Raw genomic sequence first — 22,530 nt, 5'->3', positions numbered from 1 at the left:
AATTTACGGTATACAATTTTAGTTCGTATATTTTGAAACTAAGAATTAGTAAATAAACAACAGCTAAAGCAGTAATTACATTTTAACAACTAAATAAAAATTCATGTTGCTTAGAAGTAGTATATTAACTCTCTTGGTATAGTATGATCACCCTTAAGGACAGCATGTATCCCACTTGAATTTATTAACAAAAGTACCTGTAGGACTCATGCCATAGTAAGCACCTGAAATAATAAAAGACAACCAATTATAATTGGCACAACATTTCCACCCTTTACGAAAAATCACATTTTTATTCGTGGACAACCCAGGCTCTAAATAAGTGGCATATTTCCTGCTTGTCACTGTCCATTTTATCTCTAGTTTGCTATTTAATAACATTAGACGCTTGAAAAGCCTGTTTGTTCCATCTCAGCTAAAGTCAAATGTACTTACTCTGCCAGGCTAAAAGAGATTTATTTGTATCTGCTGGTGTTCCAGTCCATGGGACCTTCACAGCTTGAACATATGTACTCATAGTCTTAACTTGGTCAACGTGGTTCTTTTCAACCACTTGCCAAGTTTCTCCCTTGTCCATTGATGTCATGTATTGGTAGTTGTGGGACAAAGCATAGAGTCTTTCATCCCCTTTAGGATCTTGATTGTGGCCTACCATACACGACACTCTGTTATCTAGTGCTGAAATGAGGAATGTTATATTGAAATAATAGTAGTTACAGAATATAACGGTTATCCAGCGCTGGTATAAGTAATGTTATATTGAAATAATAGTAGTTACAGAATATAACGGTTATCCAGTGCTGGACTAAGGAATGTTATATTGAAATTATACTAGTAACAAACTATAACGGTTATCCAGTGCTGGTTTAAGGAATAGTATATTGAAATGATAACAGTTACAGAATATAACAGTTATCCAGTGCTGGTATAAGGAATGTTATATTGAAATAATAACAGGTACAAATATAACAGTTATGCTGGACTAAGGAATGTTATATTGAAATTATATTAGTAACAAAATATAGCGATTATCCAGTGCTGGTATAAGGAATATTATATTGAAATAATAGTATTTACAGAATATGATCAGCTCAATAATTTTTCTGAAAAATTCTCCATTTTATCACCATTCAAATTTGAAATGGTATAAGTCGCCTGCCATGACTATTTCTTAATTGTATTGTACTGTTCTAAAATCACATTTTTGAATTTAGATAATATATGGTATACAAGTTCTGATTCAACGTGATACTCGATTAAACCTTATACTTATTGTTGACCTCCAAACAGGCTATTGGCAATAAATGAGCAGACCCCTTGGATCGAAAACTTGGCCTTGAATGCAGAATTTCAGATAATTCGTCCTACCTTTCCAAGTATCTCCATCTGGAGATGCAAAACACATTGTGTCTATTTCACTTCTCCTGAAAAAAATAATATCCAGTTAGTTGTTTAACCACAGCACACATTATAATGCACCCTGTAAAGTGGTTCTGCAGGTTTCTTTTGAATGTTTTTTTTTCTTCATAAAAGTAGCTAGAGATTTTTAAATGATTCAAGGAAAGGAAATATGACTTACTTTCCTGGCGTACCGTCACATACATATACTTGGGTAGCATCAGCAACAAAAGATCGCCTAGCATACTCTATAAGTAAAAACAGAAATTCAATTTTTAGGTAACCGTCTAACAAAAAACAGCGTTACTTCATTGGATTGGAAATGGTTGTTTTCGGAGCTGAGATAGATGAATTTATAATGAGCTTTCGCAATAATCTTAAGGATGAAATTCACCTTTGGTGTCAGTTGAGAAAGTTTCTGCGGTGTACACACCATGTCTTGACGTTTTATAATTCCGTTCAACTAATAACACTCTTTTTAGGATCTAGCCAGACTTAACTTACCTGCTGGAATTGTTGGTGTTGCTGGACAAGTAAATGTAGTTGGTGTAGAGTCTACATAGCAGCCTGTAAACTGAACTGTCAGTCCTACCTCTTTGTCAGGTGATGTAACATCATCAATATACAGACGCAGGACCTTGTATTTCAATATGCTGTTAACAGATACAAATCCGTCTGTCGCTCCTATGGTCAGCTTGAAAAAATAACGCAGATTGAGAATAAAATGTCAATAAAAAAGAATATGAATTTTTCATTTTTCTGCGTTTTCTATATAGGGGAGTTAATGAAAACTCCCGACTGAGCTGTACAACGACTCGCAAATAATATTCATAGCCTAATGAAGTTAACCTACCAGTTGGCCGTCCAAGAAAGATTTTCCGTCATTACTGTACCGAAGTTGTATTTTGCTTATTTTTGCAGTTTTAGTATGTTTATAGTCTACTTGAGTTAAAGATACCCTTTCTCCAAAATCATATTGTAAATAACGTAGTTTCCCCAATGTTCCTTCTCTTACTGGTGGTACCCAACCTGAAATAGAAAAAAAAATGTTTTATATCGAATGAAGATCGTGCCCAGGAATTCAGCTATATCTAATATGAATCTGGTAGAGTACGATGTAACGTTTAATTGTGATCAGCTTACTAATGGGTAAAATACATTTTAATTTATATTGTACCTACCTGTGCCGGTAAATACAGCATTGTCGGGAGTAGCTATGTCATCACCAGAAGAGGACAACTGACAAGTTTCTATGTTGGCAATAATGCCTGCTGTGCACGATGCTCCTGAAATATGAGGCATGACATGGAAATGGTGCATGATTTGTTCCAAATCACATTACCTTTCTAGTTCGGGCTTTTGTGTTCCAGTCTTAAAGTGCATGATCTCTTAAGGTTTGGTCCAAAGTCTTGAACGACAATCAAAATCGATAAATGATGCGTCTTAAGTTTCGTTTCAGAGAGACACATAAACAATTTTCAAAGACATTAAGAATAAGAAATATGTAAGATTTGTCTGCCATTATATATCGCCGTGGACTATTACAAATTTTTGAACTTTTAAATATCAGTACTGACTTGTCAACCAGAATTTAAATAAGCTTACCAGATGCTTTGGGAGTTGTGGTGTAAGTTCCACTCACTGTCATGAAACCAGATGTAAATTCTTCAGAACCGTTTTTGAAAGTTGGGGTGTTTCTTTCTACCATGTTACAGATTATTTCAACGCCTGTTACAGCTGGGGCTGTACTGATACCTGGCGGAACACCATAGGTGGAGTTCACTTCAAACGCCACTGTCATCTCCAATTTGTCAGTGAAGAAAAATCTGCCCAACTGTGAATAATCATTAAAAGAATATAGATCATTAGCGTAACCAATGTCATAAAATTTTAATGAATATATTCAGGTAACACAGAGTACAGACACAGAAAAATTATATGATGATAGACATAGATAGGCTCCACTGAGAATCTTTGATCATTCAAGATAGAAATTCATGAATAAGTCGGGTAATTAAAGAAAATGTTAGTGTTTTCTGTCAAGTGGGACCTCTAGAACCTAAATAATGACCAGGGTCCTTATTCTTGAAAACTTAACTTAAGATTTTATCGTTCCAGTCATAAGATTGGTCACTGAAATCGATTTTAAATTTAGTTTTTTTTATCCAATCAGATAACTGTAACCTTTAAATCTGGATTTTTTCTTAGTTAAGTTTTGGAGAATAAGGCCAAAGTAAAACAACAATTATTTCTGACACATGAATTCCAAAGTCTTATCAGCTCGATGAAAAACCATCAACGAGCTAGTTTGCGTTCAAGAATTATTTGTGCTTTCATGAAGTTTAAGAGAATAACAAAGTTACAAATTTTGATGAGAATAAGTAACCAGCAACGATCCTGGCTTTCCAAAATGTTACAGAACGATGCGATGAAGCTTCACCGAAGATAAAAGATATTAGGAATTGAAATAGAAAACTCACGTTGATCTCTATGGCATTGTTATTGATATTAGTCACTGAAGGTGTCGTAAGGCTTGCTGCTGGGATATCTTTATACTCCAAATAAGGCGGAGTATTAAATTTCATAACTGTATTCTGGTATTCCGCTGTTGAGGTTGCTGCGTGCTCCAGTACAATATCAATTTCGGCGTAGACACTGAAGGTACAAAATTACAATTGATTTGGGAGGAATGTTTTGTATCCAGCTTAGAGCATTGGGTTTTGTCCTTTCGAAATATGACGTGAAAACCATTTTGGGGGGTGGGTGTGGTGTCTAACGATTTCTTAACCCATCTGTCCAAACGGCAATTCAAAAACATACATTACAGACAAAGCTAAAAATATAATGCGATAACATATATTTTGATGTTCCTAAATATAGCGTGCAGACATACTAGATTAAAATGAAGCTACTATGAAACCAAACCGAATTGTCATAACTAATTATAGGCCTCGCACAATCGACTTTGCTGAATAAAAATGCTTACTCTGTAGAATTATCGGGGTCGTAAGAAGCAGTGAAGTTAAAAACTGGCACTTCAGATCCGTCCCGGCTAACTTCCACTTTGTGTTCAGAAACAATGATGAATGAAGCAATCTTGGCACCTAGCCCAAGCCACATCTCTGCATTATGATCATTTGTGTCACTGTCCGCCATTTGAACTTCAACCTCGGCGTAAATAATATCATCTTCAGGAACTGCGGTGACCAGTTTGTGTGTAATTCCTAAACGATGCAAATAAGCTGGACTTTAGTCGTTAGACGACATCAACCGATAGACACTTGACTACAAATGATATATATGTAATATCGATAGGTGAAAACATTCCCCATGGTATTTCCTTAAAGCTACTATGATTGTCACAATATGGGCTGAAATGAGTTTGGATGCAGCATAAGATGCTCTAGTAAGTATTGGTTAGTGAAATTAAATTTATCCTACCAGTAACATTTTAATGCCTCTGTGCTGTAAGCTATAGGTGAATTAGTAATGATTGATGTCGACTGTTAATTATTTGATTTATATGCAGTTTTGTTAAATATAATGTACTTTGATTAGGGGTAGGAATTAGCTTTAAACAGATTGAAGGCTTACCAATGTTCGAGACTATTCCCATATCCACAAACACTTTATTTATCTGAGTCGTACTCATCGTGGAATGTTCGGTTATTTTGAAGTCCTCGGTGTATCCGTATCGACAAAGATTTTGTCCACTTCCAACAATCTGTAGACTTTTAAAAGTCATGGAAGCCGAGGTAGGTGACATTGGTAGGTCGATATCAAACTGGACTCTTGACACGGTGAATGGTGGAATATTCAGAATGACTGGTATTTTCTCAACTTGTGCTATGGTCATAACGATTGGGGTTGTACGATTTACATTGATAGCCGTAGCATTAGTCAGAGTTGCGTTCACCTAATAAGATATTCAAATTAAAATATAAAAGTTACTGATAAATATAGATGCATAAATGTTGGAACACCAAAGTTAAATGACCACACATAACTATCATTGCGTCACATCAGTTCACAATGTACAAACAATCTCTGACTCCTAATCTCAATTACTTTGTCATACTGTTCCTTCTTCAATGGATCGCCAATCACCCTCTGATTATCAGAGTTAAAACATCCTCAAAGATGCTTTTTAGGTAAATCCCTTGTAATATTTTGCATGTAGTCCGAAGTACGAATACGAGTACTAGTGCACCAATGATGTTCATTTTGAGTCCAATTTGAAATTCAAGTGAAAAAAAAAATGCTGACTGCAGGCTTACCGTAACAAGGTCGTTAAATTCACTAACATTCTTTACTGTCATGTCTTTCTGGGCAATGAATATCTGTTGATCATTAAAATTAACGGCTGCACTCAGTTTGACGGTATCACCAACATTTAGAGATGGGTTGTTTAACAATCGTGCATAGGCTTCAATACGTATCTAAGTAGATAAAATTAATAACTAGTTAGTACAAGAAGTAATACAAATTTTAATTCAACTGGTTTAAATGCAATCTGAAGCTGAAATCTTGAACGAGAATTTATGAAGATCTTTCAGATAATGATACAGGATTAATATTATGTACCTTGTTTGCTTCAGAATCATTTCTGTTTATTCCAGTGTTACACACATAACCAAGATTTAATGTACCGATATCTAAATAGGAACTTGATGGTCTAAAATACACAAAGATTAACAGTATTGAAAGTAGCACTTGTAAACATTAACGTCTCAAAGGGCTACAATTATTATGAAATATTTTGCCTGCCAAAACACCTTTACCACACTTGAAACTGAAAAAAATGTCATTTCCTCTAACTATAATTCTGTTTTCGATTTTTCTCGACTTTACAGTAGCAGTAGGTCAGAAATGAAATGAATGGAATTTTACGTCCTACTTTTCTGCACCATGTGGGCTAATGAAGACGGGCAACGCCATGCAGGGTGCAATGAGGGAAATTTTGCCAGGACAGCGGCATTAGCCTGCTCTTTTTCGATTTCCAACTGTCGAGGGATCTTTAACGTGCACAGCCTGTAGCACACGGGGCCTCGGTTTATTGTCCCATCCGAACGACTAGACGCTTTTTCCATGTCAGCCCCTCGTACCTGCATCACTGACAGGGGGAAACCGGGTTGAAAAATCCGAAGGTATTATCTCGACTTATGCCGGGATTGAATCCTGGACCTTCAGGTTAGCGAGCAAGCGTCTAACTCACTGAGCCACCTCGGCCCCCTAGAGGTAGGTCAGGAGACATTGTGAAACGCTCTGTTACGAGTGGCCACTAATTGGAAATCAATGGCACTACATGCGAGGATCGTGGCGGTCTGAGATGATCTTACATCAGATCATTCGATTTTTCTTACCTCTTTTCATATGCGCTAGTAGTCATTTCTCGAGAAACACATCCGAGGTTTTCTCCTACCTCCACCAACCCAATGTAAGCTATTTCAAAGTGACCTAAATCGCCAATTTCAGTCATGATCTGCGCTGTGACGCGTTGTGTTGTATCTAGTTGTGTATCGATGTCAATGAAGAATTTTTTAGCTTGTCCTTTATAGACATCATAATCGGCATCACTGTCGACCACGGCCGCTACATTAAAATCTATTCCAGTTGCATTTCCCATCTGGAGAGAAAATTTAAGCTCAATGAATATGGATAAGCTATAAACTAGAATGCACAATCAAGGCTGATCAAAAGCAGCAACCACATTGTTAATTAACAAGCACACGAGAACAATTATGATCTTATTAAAATCTGAATTCAGGGAAACCATCAGCTGACAATAATCCCAGAACCTTCAGTACCATCTAAATATTATACTATTTAATAACGTTACAGTTTAAAATCTAAATCTTTTTAAAATAAACTAAATCTAATAACGTTCTGTATCACAAACAGACATCCATACTAAAACCATCATATAAGCAGATAAATACAGGTAAATTTTTAGATTATTAAAGATAATGCAATTGAAAGGCCTTACCATGGAAATTCCAGTTTCATCTGAAGTAACCACCAAATTGTTATTGTTTACAGGGGTGATCACACCGTTTGTTGCTACTGAGAACGGCAGATTTTCTGCATCTGCAGCTCCAGTAGATGACTGCACGATAACCTCAAACACCAATGAGTTGATACCAAAAGTACTATTTCCTGAATCAGTTTTATCAGCAATATCGCCTATAAATTGAAAAAAAGACCATTAGCTTCTCTGGGAGTTGCAGTTTAACGTAATGTGCATGATATTTCTTAACTTAATATGACTCTGAGACTGGGTTATTAACATTTTATAGTCCATAAACCTATTTTTCAACGTTTCAAGGTTTTTGTCTTGGTATGTGTATGGATATTAGTCATTGTTTAACGTCGAGGCGACTATTTAAACGTAAAAAATAAAAGAAGAGTGCAATATGTAATACATGCTATTCTTACCCAGGGCATAATTTCAACACATAAAAATTTGGAATTGTGTAACCAATTGCTCTATTCAGAAGACTTACTTAATAAAAACAATTCAAAACAAGTAAAGATAACTATTTCAGTCCTTACAAAATACAACATTACATACAATGCAATATGCTTGGTAGTTATAATATAGAAATGTAAATATGTTGTTTTCCTATGCTAAGACACCTGGTTTCCCCTGTCAATGACGCAGGTAAGAGGGTCTGACATGTCGTTCGAATGGGGCAATAAACTGAGGCCCCGTGTATTACGCTGTACACGTTAAAGATTCCTGGAAATCGAAAAAGAGCCGGCTAATGTCGATCTCCTGGAATTTTTTTCTCATAGGAATCTACATGACGTTGACCATCTTCATTACCCCATATGATGCATTGTTCTCGATGATTTGACGAATGAAAAATTTGTTGATTCAATGAATTACTGTAACGTCAACCGATTATGAACTTACCAACATTTGTGACGGGGCCAACTGTTAGTTCGGCGTCTTTGTTCAATCCAGTCGCTGCATCTTTGGTTATGACACCTTTAATAGTTTGATCAACACATGGCATGTTGTTACCAACAGCCTTGATTTTAATGGCGCAAAAACTAATCTTGTCGGAGGTTGTGCTTAAGATAAGTTTCAGGTCAATTGTTTCTCCTGGGTAAGTCTGTATCAGTACTTCGTAAGTTGCTGGATATCCTATAGGTGTACTGGCTGCGTTAAATTCACCAACCTTTGATACGTACAATTCAGGCTTTTTTAGAGTCTAAAATTAAATCAAATTATTAAATCATGAGTATTGGTATATTTTGTTCAAATTTTAGTATGTACCTAAATAATCTCAATCATTTTATTTTGTTCTAACTGCACTGATAGCTTTTGTTGATCATACCCTACCAATGTAGGCCCTCTTTGATATACGGAAACTTTTAAAAACCTTACCGGAGGTGCAGGGTAAGGAGATGTATCAACAGTCATAGAGAGCTGGCCAATCCACATCTTTGAATCTGTATACATAGATCCAGCACTAAGGTACATCTGCTTCCCGTTGGTGGCATCAGGGTGTGGCTTGAGTTGAAATACTGCTGATAAGACAAGAACGTCTTCAGTGTCTATATCTTTAACCTCAAAATTACATATGGAACCCAGTTCCAGGGTTGCTCTATCAACAGCAGACTCGTTGAATCTAAAAATTGAAACACAGATTACAAGGGTGAAAACAAAATCGATTTCAACATCTAAAGCAAAATTTCCCATAACCCCCCAGCCCCCTGCTCACCCCCCCCCCCCCCCCCCTCCCGCCCCTTTTATAAAAATAGAAAACCCAGTTCTTTTATTATTGTAAAAAGTTTTCTTTATCGAAACAAAAAAGTTTATTTATATTGTTTTGAGCTACTGTCTGATTTATAGAAAGCTAAAACTTTCAGTTGTACTTACTGAGAGACATACTGCCATTTGGAATTAATGCCTTCTTTTGTCAGACAAGGTGTATTTTTTCCAACTTTAATTGCCTCGGCTCTACAGATTGCAACAATGGCGGAATCTGAAGAGTTAGGAGCTATGAATTCCATGTCAAATTTAGGGAAGGTCTTCCCTCGGACAGTGGATATATCATAAAACATGGTAACGGCTTCACCGATCCTAACTGTGCCTGATGAGTATTTGTATGTCAGATTCATAGTTGGAGTCTCGGTCTAAAATGAAAAAGGATGGTTTTTTGTTTCTATATAAATAGCACATATTTCGTGAGAGTATTGTATAAACAAGAATTCTTTTCGAGTCGGAATTAGCCATTAGCATAACAAAATAATACTGAACCACAAATAATACAACATTTTACACACTACAGCAAAATATACTTCCACCTGTTACAACGATCTATAGCTGCGGTGCTAAGAAGGTCTGATATTTTACTTACGATTTCTGGTAGGGATGATGATGCCGCTTTATTGATGACAATAGTGTCTAACGAGCTGCGAGTTCCAGAACCAGATGTTAAACCGATGTCAAGGGTTTGGGTAGCAGTTGTAAATTCAGTCCCCTTTACCAGAACTTGCAAAACCATGATGTTGCGGGTATCATTGCGGGAATGGTTAAAGTATCCCCAATTGCCAACATTGGTAAGAACTCCTAAATCAAGAGTAGCAGTGTCTGTCAGGAGAGGTAAGTTGCCCCTTGATGACATTACAGCTTCTCTGTCAGTCTCAACACATGGCATATTTTCTCCAGCTCTGACAAATGTGATGGCACAGACTTGAAGCTTAGGGTTGCTACTTCCATCGAGTGGGGATTGTGCATCCAGTTTAAAGTCTCCAGTGCTCAAACCCACATCAGCTGTAATTTCGATGACTACAGGTTGACTTTCGGATACCTCAGTAACGTTTCCAACAAAAGCAAGTGACACGGACGGTGATGGTATCTGAAATATGAGTAATAAAATTCGTTTAGGGCATAATGATAAAATAAATATAATTAAAGAGAATGGAGAAATAGTAGTAGTTCTCAAACCCGGGCAAGCCTCTTTTCTGTGGCAGATATCCTTTATGAGTTATATATACTTACATCCGCAGTTTTTCTGGCCACTACAGTTACATCAATTTGTCCACACCAGATTTGGTCTGATCCAAGTTCTAATGCAGCACCGATACTGTGAAGGCCTAAAGCAGTGACGTCATCCCACACTTTCATTACAAATTCCACTCGAATAAGATTGGGCTCAACTGAACTTGGTTCATCTCTTATACCTAGAATTTGAATAATATCGGTAATTGAAAAGTAAGAACACCCGCTCTAAGGATTCTTAAATAACTGATCCTTGTGTTCGCAATAAGCTGAGTATTTTTCCAACGAAAGACATTAACACTTACCTTTATTTGTAGTCATGCCAATGTCTAAGTGACCTCGTGCATTTCCGCGAGGTTGTCCATCCTGATGAAGACTTGAGGGTACAGCCGTGAAGTCAAATCCACATTGATAATTGACACCTACTCCCTCAATCTGGATCCCACAAACTGACATAATACTCGTATCGTTCAGAGGAGCAAAGGCATCAAACCCGAGACCAATAGATGGATAGGTAATATACATGTCTACGGCAAATATAGCAGATTCGCCAACTGCTAGCGTATTTGGTCCGCTGAAGTTGAACTTAGGTTTGTTGCTTGTTGAATCCCATGGCTGGAATCGAATTTTAAAAAAATATATGAATATATTCACTGGACGATCTCACCCTCACCCAAATTGACCGCATAGAAATTGACTTGCTGGAAGATGAAACTACCAAATTCCGTCAATCTAGGGAAGTCCATTGGATTGAGACATTGAATACAGCAAGACCTATAGGACTAAATATTCACCATAACGTAGACATAGCACCCTTTGTTGTCCCTTTCAATAAAACAAGTAATCGACCAAGCAAGATAGTTCCTGCCCACTATGAGATTCTTAAAGAGAAATTCCCCCATGTCTATAAGCAGAAAATGATAGTTGCATATTCAAAAAATAAAAACTTAAATGACAATCTTATTCATGGCAAACTAAATACAGCCAGTAACTAACAGGTACTATCCCTCTCGCGAAATTTTATTTTTTCGAATTTCAGAAAACCCAAAGTCCAGACCCTTCATCTAAATTTCTCAATAAAGTATTTGTTCCACCTTAGGCCTGTACATTTTCTTCCCAGAAATCTAATATGGAAAAAGACATTTCATAATCCTTTGCTAAAACGTTTTCCACTTTCCACTGATCAAAAATTGGAAATTTGGTTATGAATCTAATCAATTAAAGCCAACAGATGAAAGACCTCCAAAAATAATCTACTTACATCTGTTAGGTCCGATGTAAAAGATGCCTGTCCCACCCAGACTTCATTCTCCTCATTGTATTCGGCCCCGGCGCTAACCCAGTAAGTATTTCCGTGTTGTGTGTCCTCGTTCTGGATCATAACGGCATCATACTTGATAACAATTGAATGTTCACTAGGTGAAGTTCCATCGTTCGTTACATTTCCAAAGTCAATTACTGCCCAATCATACTAAAACGACACAATAGATTGGCCCCCTGAAAAATCTCAACAATCAAGTCTGGTTACAGGCCTGAAACTATTACTATTAAGTATATTTGTAGTTATGGTACATTACAATCTCAGTTTTTAATATAAATTCATACGTACAAAGATCGAGTTATTTTTGGATTCGAGTTTTATATCGCCAGGTCCGTCATAATTAAGATTACCACCAACAGAATCAATTCTAACGTCACACAACATCATAACTATAGAATTGTTATCAGGAGCAAACAACTCCACCAACATATCTGTGGTACCAGCTGGAAAATGAATTTTCAGTATAAATCCAATTCTTTGTCCAGGCTTTATTACTGTTAAACTAGCATGTGTGGCTTCTTTCTGTAGGTCAAATGTCACGTTAGATGGCGCATTGACAGACTGAAAAATATAAGTTCAAATTATTGGCCCGTATGCATCAAATGAAATTAAGCCTAATTTAATTCTATTCTGCCCGAATAACATTAACTTTTAATTTAATTCTATATTTTGTATGCACCACATAGAATTACCTTAAATGTATTTAAAAATTGGCTAATTTAATGCTAAACTTAAGGTTGGTCGAGACCAGTTTTAATTTTTAATTCTATTTGTAAATCAATAGAAATTCCTTTTGTGGCTCTTCGATGTTTCAAAATGGACGATTATTACGTCGGTTTAGATGAACTTGGTGAAATCAACCGTGTTATTCCTATCAATAGATATGTTAGGGATCGCCTGGACCCCTTCACATGGTTTTCGGGGGGAGGAATTTAAAGCAAGTTTTAGATTGAATAAGCAATCGGTGTTGAATATCACTAATAGTTTGCAAAAATGAAACATGACATGGATTCCATATCAAATTTATTATGACGTTCGTTTGCTCCTTCGAAGAATAGAAAGAATTAAAGATATCGTTTGCTGTAAGACACCAGACGAGAGTCTATAGAGTTTCGGACTCTACACTACATGCAGCAGTCTTAGTGACCAATCTTTAGACTCTTTTGTCATATATAGATTGTGTATATTGTGTGGTTCGAATGGAAAATAGAATTACAGTACAGATAAATATATTTAGTTAATTGTTAGTTTGTGCATACAAAAAATAGAATTATCTTTAAATACATTTAACTAAATCTATTTAAGGTTTAAAATAATTCTATTCTTCTTAATTTGATTTTATATGGTGCATTGAAATAGTAATTTCATATATTATTATTTAATACATTCAATCCACAGGAATCGCAAAATATACAAAATCAATGAATTGAAAGTAACTAATTTAAATTACACCTCCCTTACATTGGTTGCGCCTGTGAGGCCTTAGGAAAATAGTTGTATTCCCAATTGTAGGCCTACCACTAATTTTAAGAAATTTCAAAATATGAGTTTTTATATGAGTTGTTACAACTTGAAAGTAATCACAGTCTGCAAACTCTCCATGGGTAAATGAAAATTACTGTTCTTTACCCTTTTTATTCGTTCGTGTGAGGAAGTTTCGACATGATAACTGCCATCATATCCATTGTTAATTTCAGCGCTGTACTGGTTAGCTGTATGCGTTTTACCACGAACTCCCAATACCATTGTGGACGCTCCAGATTCATCAAATGCATTGCGAGCTGACAAGACAAGTTCACGCCTTTCATTTTCTCGTATATCTTGAAGTCCATTTAGCCGAATAATTCCCAAAGTCGGATCAATAGTAAATATATTGTCTTCATTTCCAAACTCGATTCCATAAGTTATTTCACCACACGGACACGATGGAACATCATTACAGATTTCATCTGAGTCTTTGTCGTAGGCTGAAGCCACATAAACCAGTTCATTTTCCCTGTATTCTGTGTCTACCGTTACTTCTTGTTGGTCCGTTTCAAATTTGGGTTGTTTATTAACTGCAAATCAAAAGTAATTCTAACAATACTGGTTGTGCATAGTTTCTGCTTGCGTGTGATATCTGCATGTGACCAAAGAACGACGTCTACATGGTTTGGTATTATCACACCGTTAAACTCACGGACCAAAAGAAGTCATCCAAATCTTAGATAAGACTCCCAGATTTTGGGGAAATACTGTAAACCTAAAGCACTGTATAGATATATTTTATCGGGACAATTGATAAGATTGAGGATACAGTTTGAACCTTTCTAATATAAAAAAGATCAAGCTAAACATATAACAAAAACTCTTAGTAACATGGTTTTTAGGTTTTATTTTATTATTTCTATTCCTATAACAGAATTCAAAATGTGGGGAGAGCATCATGGTTATACAGTAAGTCTTAACTTACCTTTCTCTTCACAAGTTTCTCCCCTATGACATGGTGTACAATCACAACCTCCGACTTGGTTCTCTTTACCACCATTCTTACACCTAAAAACACTGAAAGTGGGTGGAGATTGGCTTGCAAGCTAAAAACTAATACTACAACTATTCTAGTAATCGAGCTAATAACTAATAAACTAATTTGACTAATTTGACCTAGTAATCTGACAGCAAATAAGGACATAAATATCATGGATATTGACATTCCAGTCCTGTTCTCAGGTTAATCTTCAGTCCTGAAGGGTCACGGCCGGATTTAGATGAATCCGCCAACTGGTATTAAAGCACAATACCTAGCTTGATTCATTGCGAACCACCAATGCAGCAGATACAAATAGTACATAAAGCAGTCTTATAGGGTATAAAATACGTAATAAGCTATAAGAGGGGTTTCTGTCAGCTTACTAATGAACATTCTGACAATCCAGTCTTATAGGGTATAATGAGCTATAGGAGGGGTTTCCGTCAGCTTCATAATAAACATTCTGGCAATCCAGTCTTATAGGGTATAAAATACGTAATAAGCTATAAGAGGGGTTTCTGTCAGCTTACTAATAAACGTTCTGACAATCCAGTCTAATAGGGTATAAAACACATAATAAGCTATAAGAGGGGTTTCTGTCAGCTTACTAATGAACATTCTGACAATCCAGTCTTATAGGGTATAATAAGCTATAGGAGGGGTTTCCGTCAGCTTCATAATAAACATTCTGTCAATCCAGTCTTATAGGGTATAAAATACGTAATAAGCTATAAGAGGGGTTTCTGTCAGCTTAGTAATGAACATTCTGACAATCCAGTCTTATAGGGTATAAAACACATAATAAGCTTTAAGAGGGGTTTCTGTCAGCTTACTATTGAACATTCTGACAATCCAGTCATAAAGGGTATTATAAGCTATAAGAAGGGTTTCCGTCAGCTTCATAATAAACATTCTGACAATCCAGTCTTATAGGGTATAAAATACGTAATAAGCTATAAGAGGGGTTTCTGTCAGCTTACTAATGAACATTCTGACAATCCAGTCTTATAGGGTATAATAAGCTATAAGAGGGGTTTCCGTCAGCTTCATAATAAACATTCTGACAATCCAGTCTAATAGGGTAAAAAACACATAATAAGCTTTAAGAGGGGTTTCTGTCAGCTTATTATTGAACATTCTGACAATCCAGTCTTATAGGGTATAATAAGCTATAAGAGGGGTTTCCGTCAGCTTCATGATAAACATTCTGACAATCCAGTCTAATAGGCACATAATAAGCTATAAGAGGGGTTTCTGTCAGCTTAATAATCAACATTCTGACATTCCAGTCTTATAGGGTATAAAACACATATTAAGCTATAAGAGGGGTTTCCGTCAGCTTCATAATAAACATTCTGTTAATCTAGTCATATAGGGTAAATAACACCACACAGGGTGCACTAAAAGCTTAGTTAGTCACTCTGAGATTTAGTACTAAAAGGTGTCATATAAAATATTCAAATTTATTCAAGAGCACTCCGGAAATCATGTTCATTTCATAACACTTTTAACGGGATCAATATTTTTCTAACTAGATCGAATGCATGACATTTTACTTGATGTGTTTTTTAAATCGACTGGATGACTACATAGAACGTACATAAATTCAAATAGAGAGATATAAATGTTAAATTGTTTATTCAACCAAGAACAATAGAAGCAATGAAAACGTTTCTATAGTGACGGAATCAACAATATAAACTTACCTTCCAGCTAGTGTTACTGAAAGAAAAAAGTAGGAAAATCAGCATCAATAAAAAAAGAGGCGTTAAGGATAGTTTGTTGTTGAATCTAATGTCGAATCTGTTTATAACAATAATATACTTTTTATAACAATATTATTAACCTTATGCAATGGAAAATTCAAAAACTTTCATCTGAGTAAGTCTACCCTATTTCAACTTCCAATTGTCGCGGGATTTGAGAGATAGCTCAGCTTTGTTATGATATGTCAATCCCATAGCAACATTACTAAGGAATCAATTTCAGCAACGTTTTGACACCTTTGTTACACCTTCTGTTATCATAAAGGTGAAAGGAGTCAATATTACCCCTGGAATCTATGTATTATTATTCGGTTCGTGCGGAAGTAAAAACACATTCTGTGAGGCTTCACAATTACCCTCAGAAATTTATACCTTTACATAATATGACCATAAACAGCCTATATATAGAGTAAGACTACGTGCACCAAATACAATAATGCTTCAATAATTATAGCTACTTATATTTTGTCAGAATAAGTGTTAACATTGATACACGTTGTTAGTACAAAGTTGAAACCAATATAGATTTTATACCCTATTTAAATTTGTTTCCCTGATCACCATTTTAAAACATTGTTCCCATACGATATAAAAGAAATGCAATCTCATTAGATCTTAAACCAACCATTGTCTAAATGTATATCTTTAAGATCGCGAGTTCCTTCAAATCAACAACAAGACAACGGCAATCGATTACTGAAATAACGGTAAATATTGAAAACATAAAATTCTTTAGATAATTCTATCGGGTTTTAATGTCATGACTTCTTGATTGATGATGAACTTGAAAACTGGCTGTATACAAACTTGTTTAGATCAGGTAATTTTGTCTCTCGTCATATGTCGAAATGATAATCTATTATGTTTTATTGTGCCAACTGAAGGTATGCGAGGAATCTACCCGATATTGCGCCAATTACACCATATTCTATCTCAAAATATAGGAAACGTTTTAGTCCAGAAGCCCACTTCTACGCTAGGAAACGTCACGAAATTGTCAGGAATGGGCCAAATTTTAGTTCTTTGGAAACAATCTCCTTATATTTTACTTTTGAAAAGATACAACTTTGTAGTGTGTCACGAATATGCCCAGTTTGATGTCAAATTGAGTTGGTTTGAAAAATTTTCGATCCTTAACTGGGATCATTATATCATCTCAGTTAACTCTTTTAGAGACATTCGTTTCGGCTTCAGTTTTGTATTCAACATGTTTCGATTGTATCCTATATTGATTTGTATGGTATTGTTTTAGATCTATTTAGAGTTATGTAGCGATATTCTTTATATTCTCTTTATAGTCTTTTCAATTTACCTGAAAATCCGATTAACTCTTATTTCTATCGCAACTGGTTTTTTATCGATTTTCATATATCGGTATGTCCTGGCTTCTACGTGGATTGTTTCCCTCGCCGAATCATAACAATAAGTTCAATAGTAGAATATTCTGCCATGGAAACAAGGCTTCAATGGGGAATCATTAAATTTGAATATTATATAAATATATAAAATTATAAATAATGCTATTTGAACCAAGCATTTCCTGCATTTTAGTGATCGTATATAAATGCCTTATCTGATCCACTACGTCTTGGTAGACACTGTTCAATGCACAAATTCTGATGTCTTTAGAATAGAAGCTTAATGAGAAATACGGGATCATTTTCATTTAGCAGCCACATTAACAATACGGTTCCTGCTCATTTCTTATACGTTGCCCAGTGGTTGTGGTACAGAACATTGTCGTAAGCTTCTTATTGTTTGAATATGACATCTATTGAAATCTGTCCTCTTTCCAGTCATTCTTATCAGAGTTTGTACATTATACAGTACGATACTTTCCAAGCTCTTCTACACAAGTATGATTAGTTATAAATCGATCAGCAAGAAATTGTGATAAGAATTATGTTTTCCTTTCCGTTAGAACTAATTGACAATACATAAACTACGTCATATAAATAGTCCACTTCAACCAATATCCGTAACTTTCTTTTCACAGAGGACAACAAACACTACAGATCAATGGTATGGATTTTGATTAAAACCAGAACTACATAGAATTATATTAAATCTTCATTAAAAAAGGAAATTCGAAATCTAATTCTGTGCTTTCAGCGCAACTGAGTATTATGCTGAATGTCTAAAATACCATCATTTACAGATAATATCGTGTTTAATTAATTTCAATATCAATTTTCGATTAGAGATAATGATGAGATGAATAATCAGACAAATCTAGAATTCATGAGTAGATCCAGGATGGCAGCAATCTATTAATAGTCAGAATTCAGATAATCAAATTTCAACAGAATGTTAAAATTTCAGTATCTTTCTAACATTCTTTCTGATTGATTGGTCAGCGAATATTATCACTTTTGATTATCATAAATTTCCGTTTTTTTATTTTAATTTTCGCCCAAAGTTGCATTTTAATATGACACGGAATAAGATCATATTATCATCAGATACCTCTATTTTTAGACACGAAGCTCTTGATCGTATCGTCAAACCAAAATTCGTGATTATCTTATATGACTTACTCTTCCACTATCTTCCATTTTTTTTGTCTCATTGTTATGTTTGACTTTTTGTTTATCTTTCATGTAAATCTAGAACTGTCCATTTACCGGAAGTGACATAGTTATTGATATTATATCACACTGATTTTCTTTCAGATTGTGATTGACAGTAGTTTAACGGTGTTTTAATGTTTTATTGATTCTATGGTTGACTTTTCTAGAGTGTTTTTATTAACCGGTTGCATGTTATGAATATGTACAATGATTCAGTCACCGTTAAGGTTGGTTCAGATCGAATGGCGATTTAAACTGGATGCATCGCAGTCGACACAACGGAAGCTGATATCAAAATTGACCAACTAGTAACATAAAGAATCAATTTTACTACTTTGTCGCATATTCTAAAAGCTCTGCAGGTCGACTAGCAGTCTGATTGAATTTTTAAGAGAAAGTAGAACAAGTACAATGAGCAGCCGGTAGCAACAACGATTTTTGGTAGTCAGTGCGCTTAAGTTGAATGAATCCAGTTATATAATACATTCTTTCAGATGCTACCAGTTGCTGACAGTCATCGACAACCAAGTTGCTCTCGGATTCTGGCAGTTGCTAGGTCAACCTCGTCCACCTTGATGGTTTAAAGTTACTGCCACTGTACAGTATCAATTTTAGGCGGATAGTTGAAAATTCCGACAATAGGAAATGAACAATTCTGCTAAAACATGCAAATCCTAATATTGTGAATCTAAAATTTCTATATATCGATCTGGATAGAATTAGGAGGAATACTCCACGAATACCATATTGAAGCAGAAAATGCAGGATATTTATTCTTTTGTTATATTTTGCAAAATCTTCGATTCGATAACCTCTATTTATTTCTCCATCTTCTTGTTTTATGCAATATTATTACTCTTTGTAAGAGAGTTTATTTTGGTTATAAGGTTTGATATGAACACAAACCGTATTAGGTATTGTGTGATTCTGGATAGCTTTACAATAGGGGTTGTTCTGGGTATCACTTGGGTTGATTTATCTTTTTCTGTGGATCTATGAATAGGGTATAGCTCATGGGACCTTCATATTAGTCATTCCACTATCTTAACAAATATTCACCTTTGCTAACATACATTTTGATAGAATCGCAGTCCTCTAGGATTGAGCTACAATATATTTTGATTTTAAGTAGTGTTTCGATACATTAATATACAATTTAATTAATTATACTGAATTACCATTAGCAAATAAATTTGACCGACTGGGATATACCTCAAGCCTATAAATGACTAACCATTGCCTTATTTGGTCATGTTACAGAATAACATGCAATATATCCATTTATCATAATATCACTTTAGTAATTATATTTCTATATTTCTTTCGTTCATGGTTGAATTATATACCTAATGATTATTTGTTGGATTCCCGTTAAATGTTCCACATCATTGAAAAAGAGTTAAGGTAAGGCTATGTATGCATATTAATTGTTTAATATTTAATGATAGTATAAATTAGACTGCTGTCAAAGAAACAGATAATTAGTAGCTGCGGATAGTATTCAACCATGTGGCTCTTTTTGTAAAAAAATATCGTAAAACTAGCTTAAGTGTTATATTGTATATCAGGTCCCCCTGGAAATATATTTGAACAAATTCTCAATTGAAGCTGAAATCAATCTCTATCAGCTATTGTCCCCCATGCAAATGCGGCCGCCCACCTTGGCACACTGGGCTGAATAATATGTATTATGTATAATATATAAACAGCTCCACATACACATGCATTGTCTCCTTTTCTTTTTAAATATTTTTTCAAGTTTAATTTTCATTTAAGTACAATTAAATGTGCACATATGAACTTCCGCATGGAATGACATCCTGCTTTTCAGAGCACCAAAAAGAGTTGGTGAGTGCTGGAAAGAATGGTCAAGCATAGTCCTTTTATCTTTCAAGCATGTATAATAGTTCGCCTCTAATCCTTAAGATCAAGGTATATTGGCCTTGTATTGGAATTTCATTGAAATAGGAATAGAATGATGAAAATAGCAAACTGTGTATTTCACATTATCAATTATAGTCTGTAGGATTCCCAAAAGATCCTGTAATATAATAACCTATAACAATGAATGCTATAGATATATTGACTATTGTTTATCACATAATAGCACCATGTTCATTAGGGTGTTACCAGCTAAAAATAAACTGTCACAAACATTCACCACCTTATGTTACTGGTTTTTCAATTATGTTCCCTTGTATTGTTATGTTCCTGAAGAAAGTCAAAGCTATCGTCTTTACCTTAACTTTAGCATGATTGGTTATGTACCGATTTAAAAAAAAATTGCGCTTTTGGTTGTTGAAATTCGCGCACGAAACTTATTATGATTTTCAACGTTAACGTAATCATTTAAATAAAGGTTTTCACAAGGAATCGGATTTCATCGAATTTTTTGTCGTACCTTTAACATCACGAATTTAATATCAGAATTTGTGTCGATTCTAGTAGATCGGAAGCAATTTCCTTGTGAATCTGAAAACGCAGACGTGACTTTTGAAATATCAAGTTTTTTTCAGAGATGTAAGAAGACGGAAGAGAATATCTCAATAAACCGAATAAGAAATATACATAGGCCTATACTCAACTAAAAGTTAGGTTATTTGTAAAAAAATTACATGAAATGAATTAAAGGCGGGTTTATCTTTTTCATTAAGAATTAGCATTTTTGGTCTTTGTTTGACTCTCAAATATAGAAATCATCTTAAATAAATTGTGTACAAACAAATTGTTCGATGAAGTACAATTATTCAATTTTAGAGATTCTTCTGAACAGTGTTTGACTCTATTAAATGGTCCAATTGTTTTCGAACAAATTCATAATTGCAGCAATATTCAAAGTCGTTAGTAACTATATGGCGGTATACATCCAAAAAGTGTTGAATTTGTCGCGCATTTAATGTTAATGGCCGTGAGGGAAAATTATCACCATTGGGAACTATGAAAGTATTAAATTATTAAGATATCTCAGAAACTGAAACAGTTTGTCTTAAAATATAAAATCTCACCTGATAAAATACAGAAAACCAGGAAAATCAACTTAAAATCATGGCGACAATTCGCCATTTTCACAGATGGACGGAATAAAACTACCAATTACTAAAGGGAAACTTGGTCTTTCTGCTGGGTTCTAACAGTCAACTGTAGACTGGAAACCCATCACGCCACGGGTCCCACGTCAACTTGAGGCTACAGGACGCCAACAATCAATACATGTCGTTAAAGGTATGATAAACAATCGAATCTTTGTAGTAATTGGCTATTCATAATTGGTCTTGAATAATGATCGTGGCGAAGTGGTAATGGTTGAAATCTGTCACGAAAATGTTTAGAAGTTGGTGCAAAGTAAAGGGTAGGATTTTAATTGTTTTCGGTTTCTTGAAATAAACTGTCGAATTCTTCAATCAAAGTTTTGCCAATGGGTTTCAGTTCATGGAAAGAACTGGACAAAATTGTTAAGAAAAATAACTAAACCAGTTATTTATCCATGCGATAGGCAATTCGATGGAATTTGAATTTTATCGTAATCTATTATAATCTGTTTGGATATATTTGCACCTGATTCAATGTCACTCGTTTTCACATGGGTATATTAACAATCACCTGAAGATAGATTGTTTTTAAATGATATTTATCTGAAAAATAAAAATAACCTTTTAAAATTTGTTTTTGACATTGTCAGTTATAAGTGATTCAATTTTCGTTTTTGATTGAATTGAACAGGTCAGCTATGTGAACTCTCTGAAAAGGTATAGCAGAGACGAGTAGCATCGGATGTAAGGGTGAGAATGTCATGACCTTGATAGCCACAACGCGTATATATAATATACATTGAATGATAATCATGGTCACACAGAAACGGGATATCAGAGTAAATTTGCACTTTAACCCAATCAGTGATTAGTTACATCGGGAGATCTTGTATCTGAAAGTTACTATTCGAAATGCAACGACTC

At 35.0% G+C, this 22,530-nt stretch overlaps 1 protein-coding gene across 1 annotated transcript; it reads right to left on the bottom strand.

Moving 5' to 3' along the window:
• Positions 1 to 153: 153 nt before the first annotated feature.
• On the bottom strand, positions 154 to 21,640 carry LOTGIDRAFT_171361 (hypothetical protein; the record flags this gene model as incomplete). Its single annotated transcript, XM_009047547.1, has 27 exons — positions 154 to 224; positions 436 to 678; positions 1,369 to 1,424; positions 1,580 to 1,646; positions 1,903 to 2,092; positions 2,252 to 2,427; positions 2,580 to 2,684; positions 3,004 to 3,232; positions 3,879 to 4,053; positions 4,385 to 4,622; positions 4,993 to 5,314; positions 5,676 to 5,837; positions 5,983 to 6,073; positions 6,762 to 7,024; positions 7,385 to 7,581; positions 8,315 to 8,615; positions 8,792 to 9,035; positions 9,287 to 9,543; positions 9,768 to 10,268; positions 10,412 to 10,593; positions 10,717 to 11,026; positions 11,673 to 11,882; positions 12,021 to 12,293; positions 13,362 to 13,789; positions 14,185 to 14,267; positions 15,948 to 15,963; positions 21,583 to 21,640. 27 exons carry the CDS (start codon positions 21,638 to 21,640, stop codon positions 154 to 156), a joined length of 5,448 nt encoding a protein of 1,815 aa, XP_009045795.1.
• Positions 21,641 to 22,530: the final 890 nt, after the last annotated feature.

The sequence above is a fragment of the Lottia gigantea genome, assembly GCF_000327385.1.
Source record: "Lottia gigantea unplaced genomic scaffold LOTGIsca_113, whole genome shotgun sequence".
Classification (NCBI taxonomy): domain Eukaryota; kingdom Metazoa; phylum Mollusca; class Gastropoda; family Lottiidae; genus Lottia; species Lottia gigantea.
This window is presented reverse-complemented; position numbering and strand designations above follow the sequence as displayed.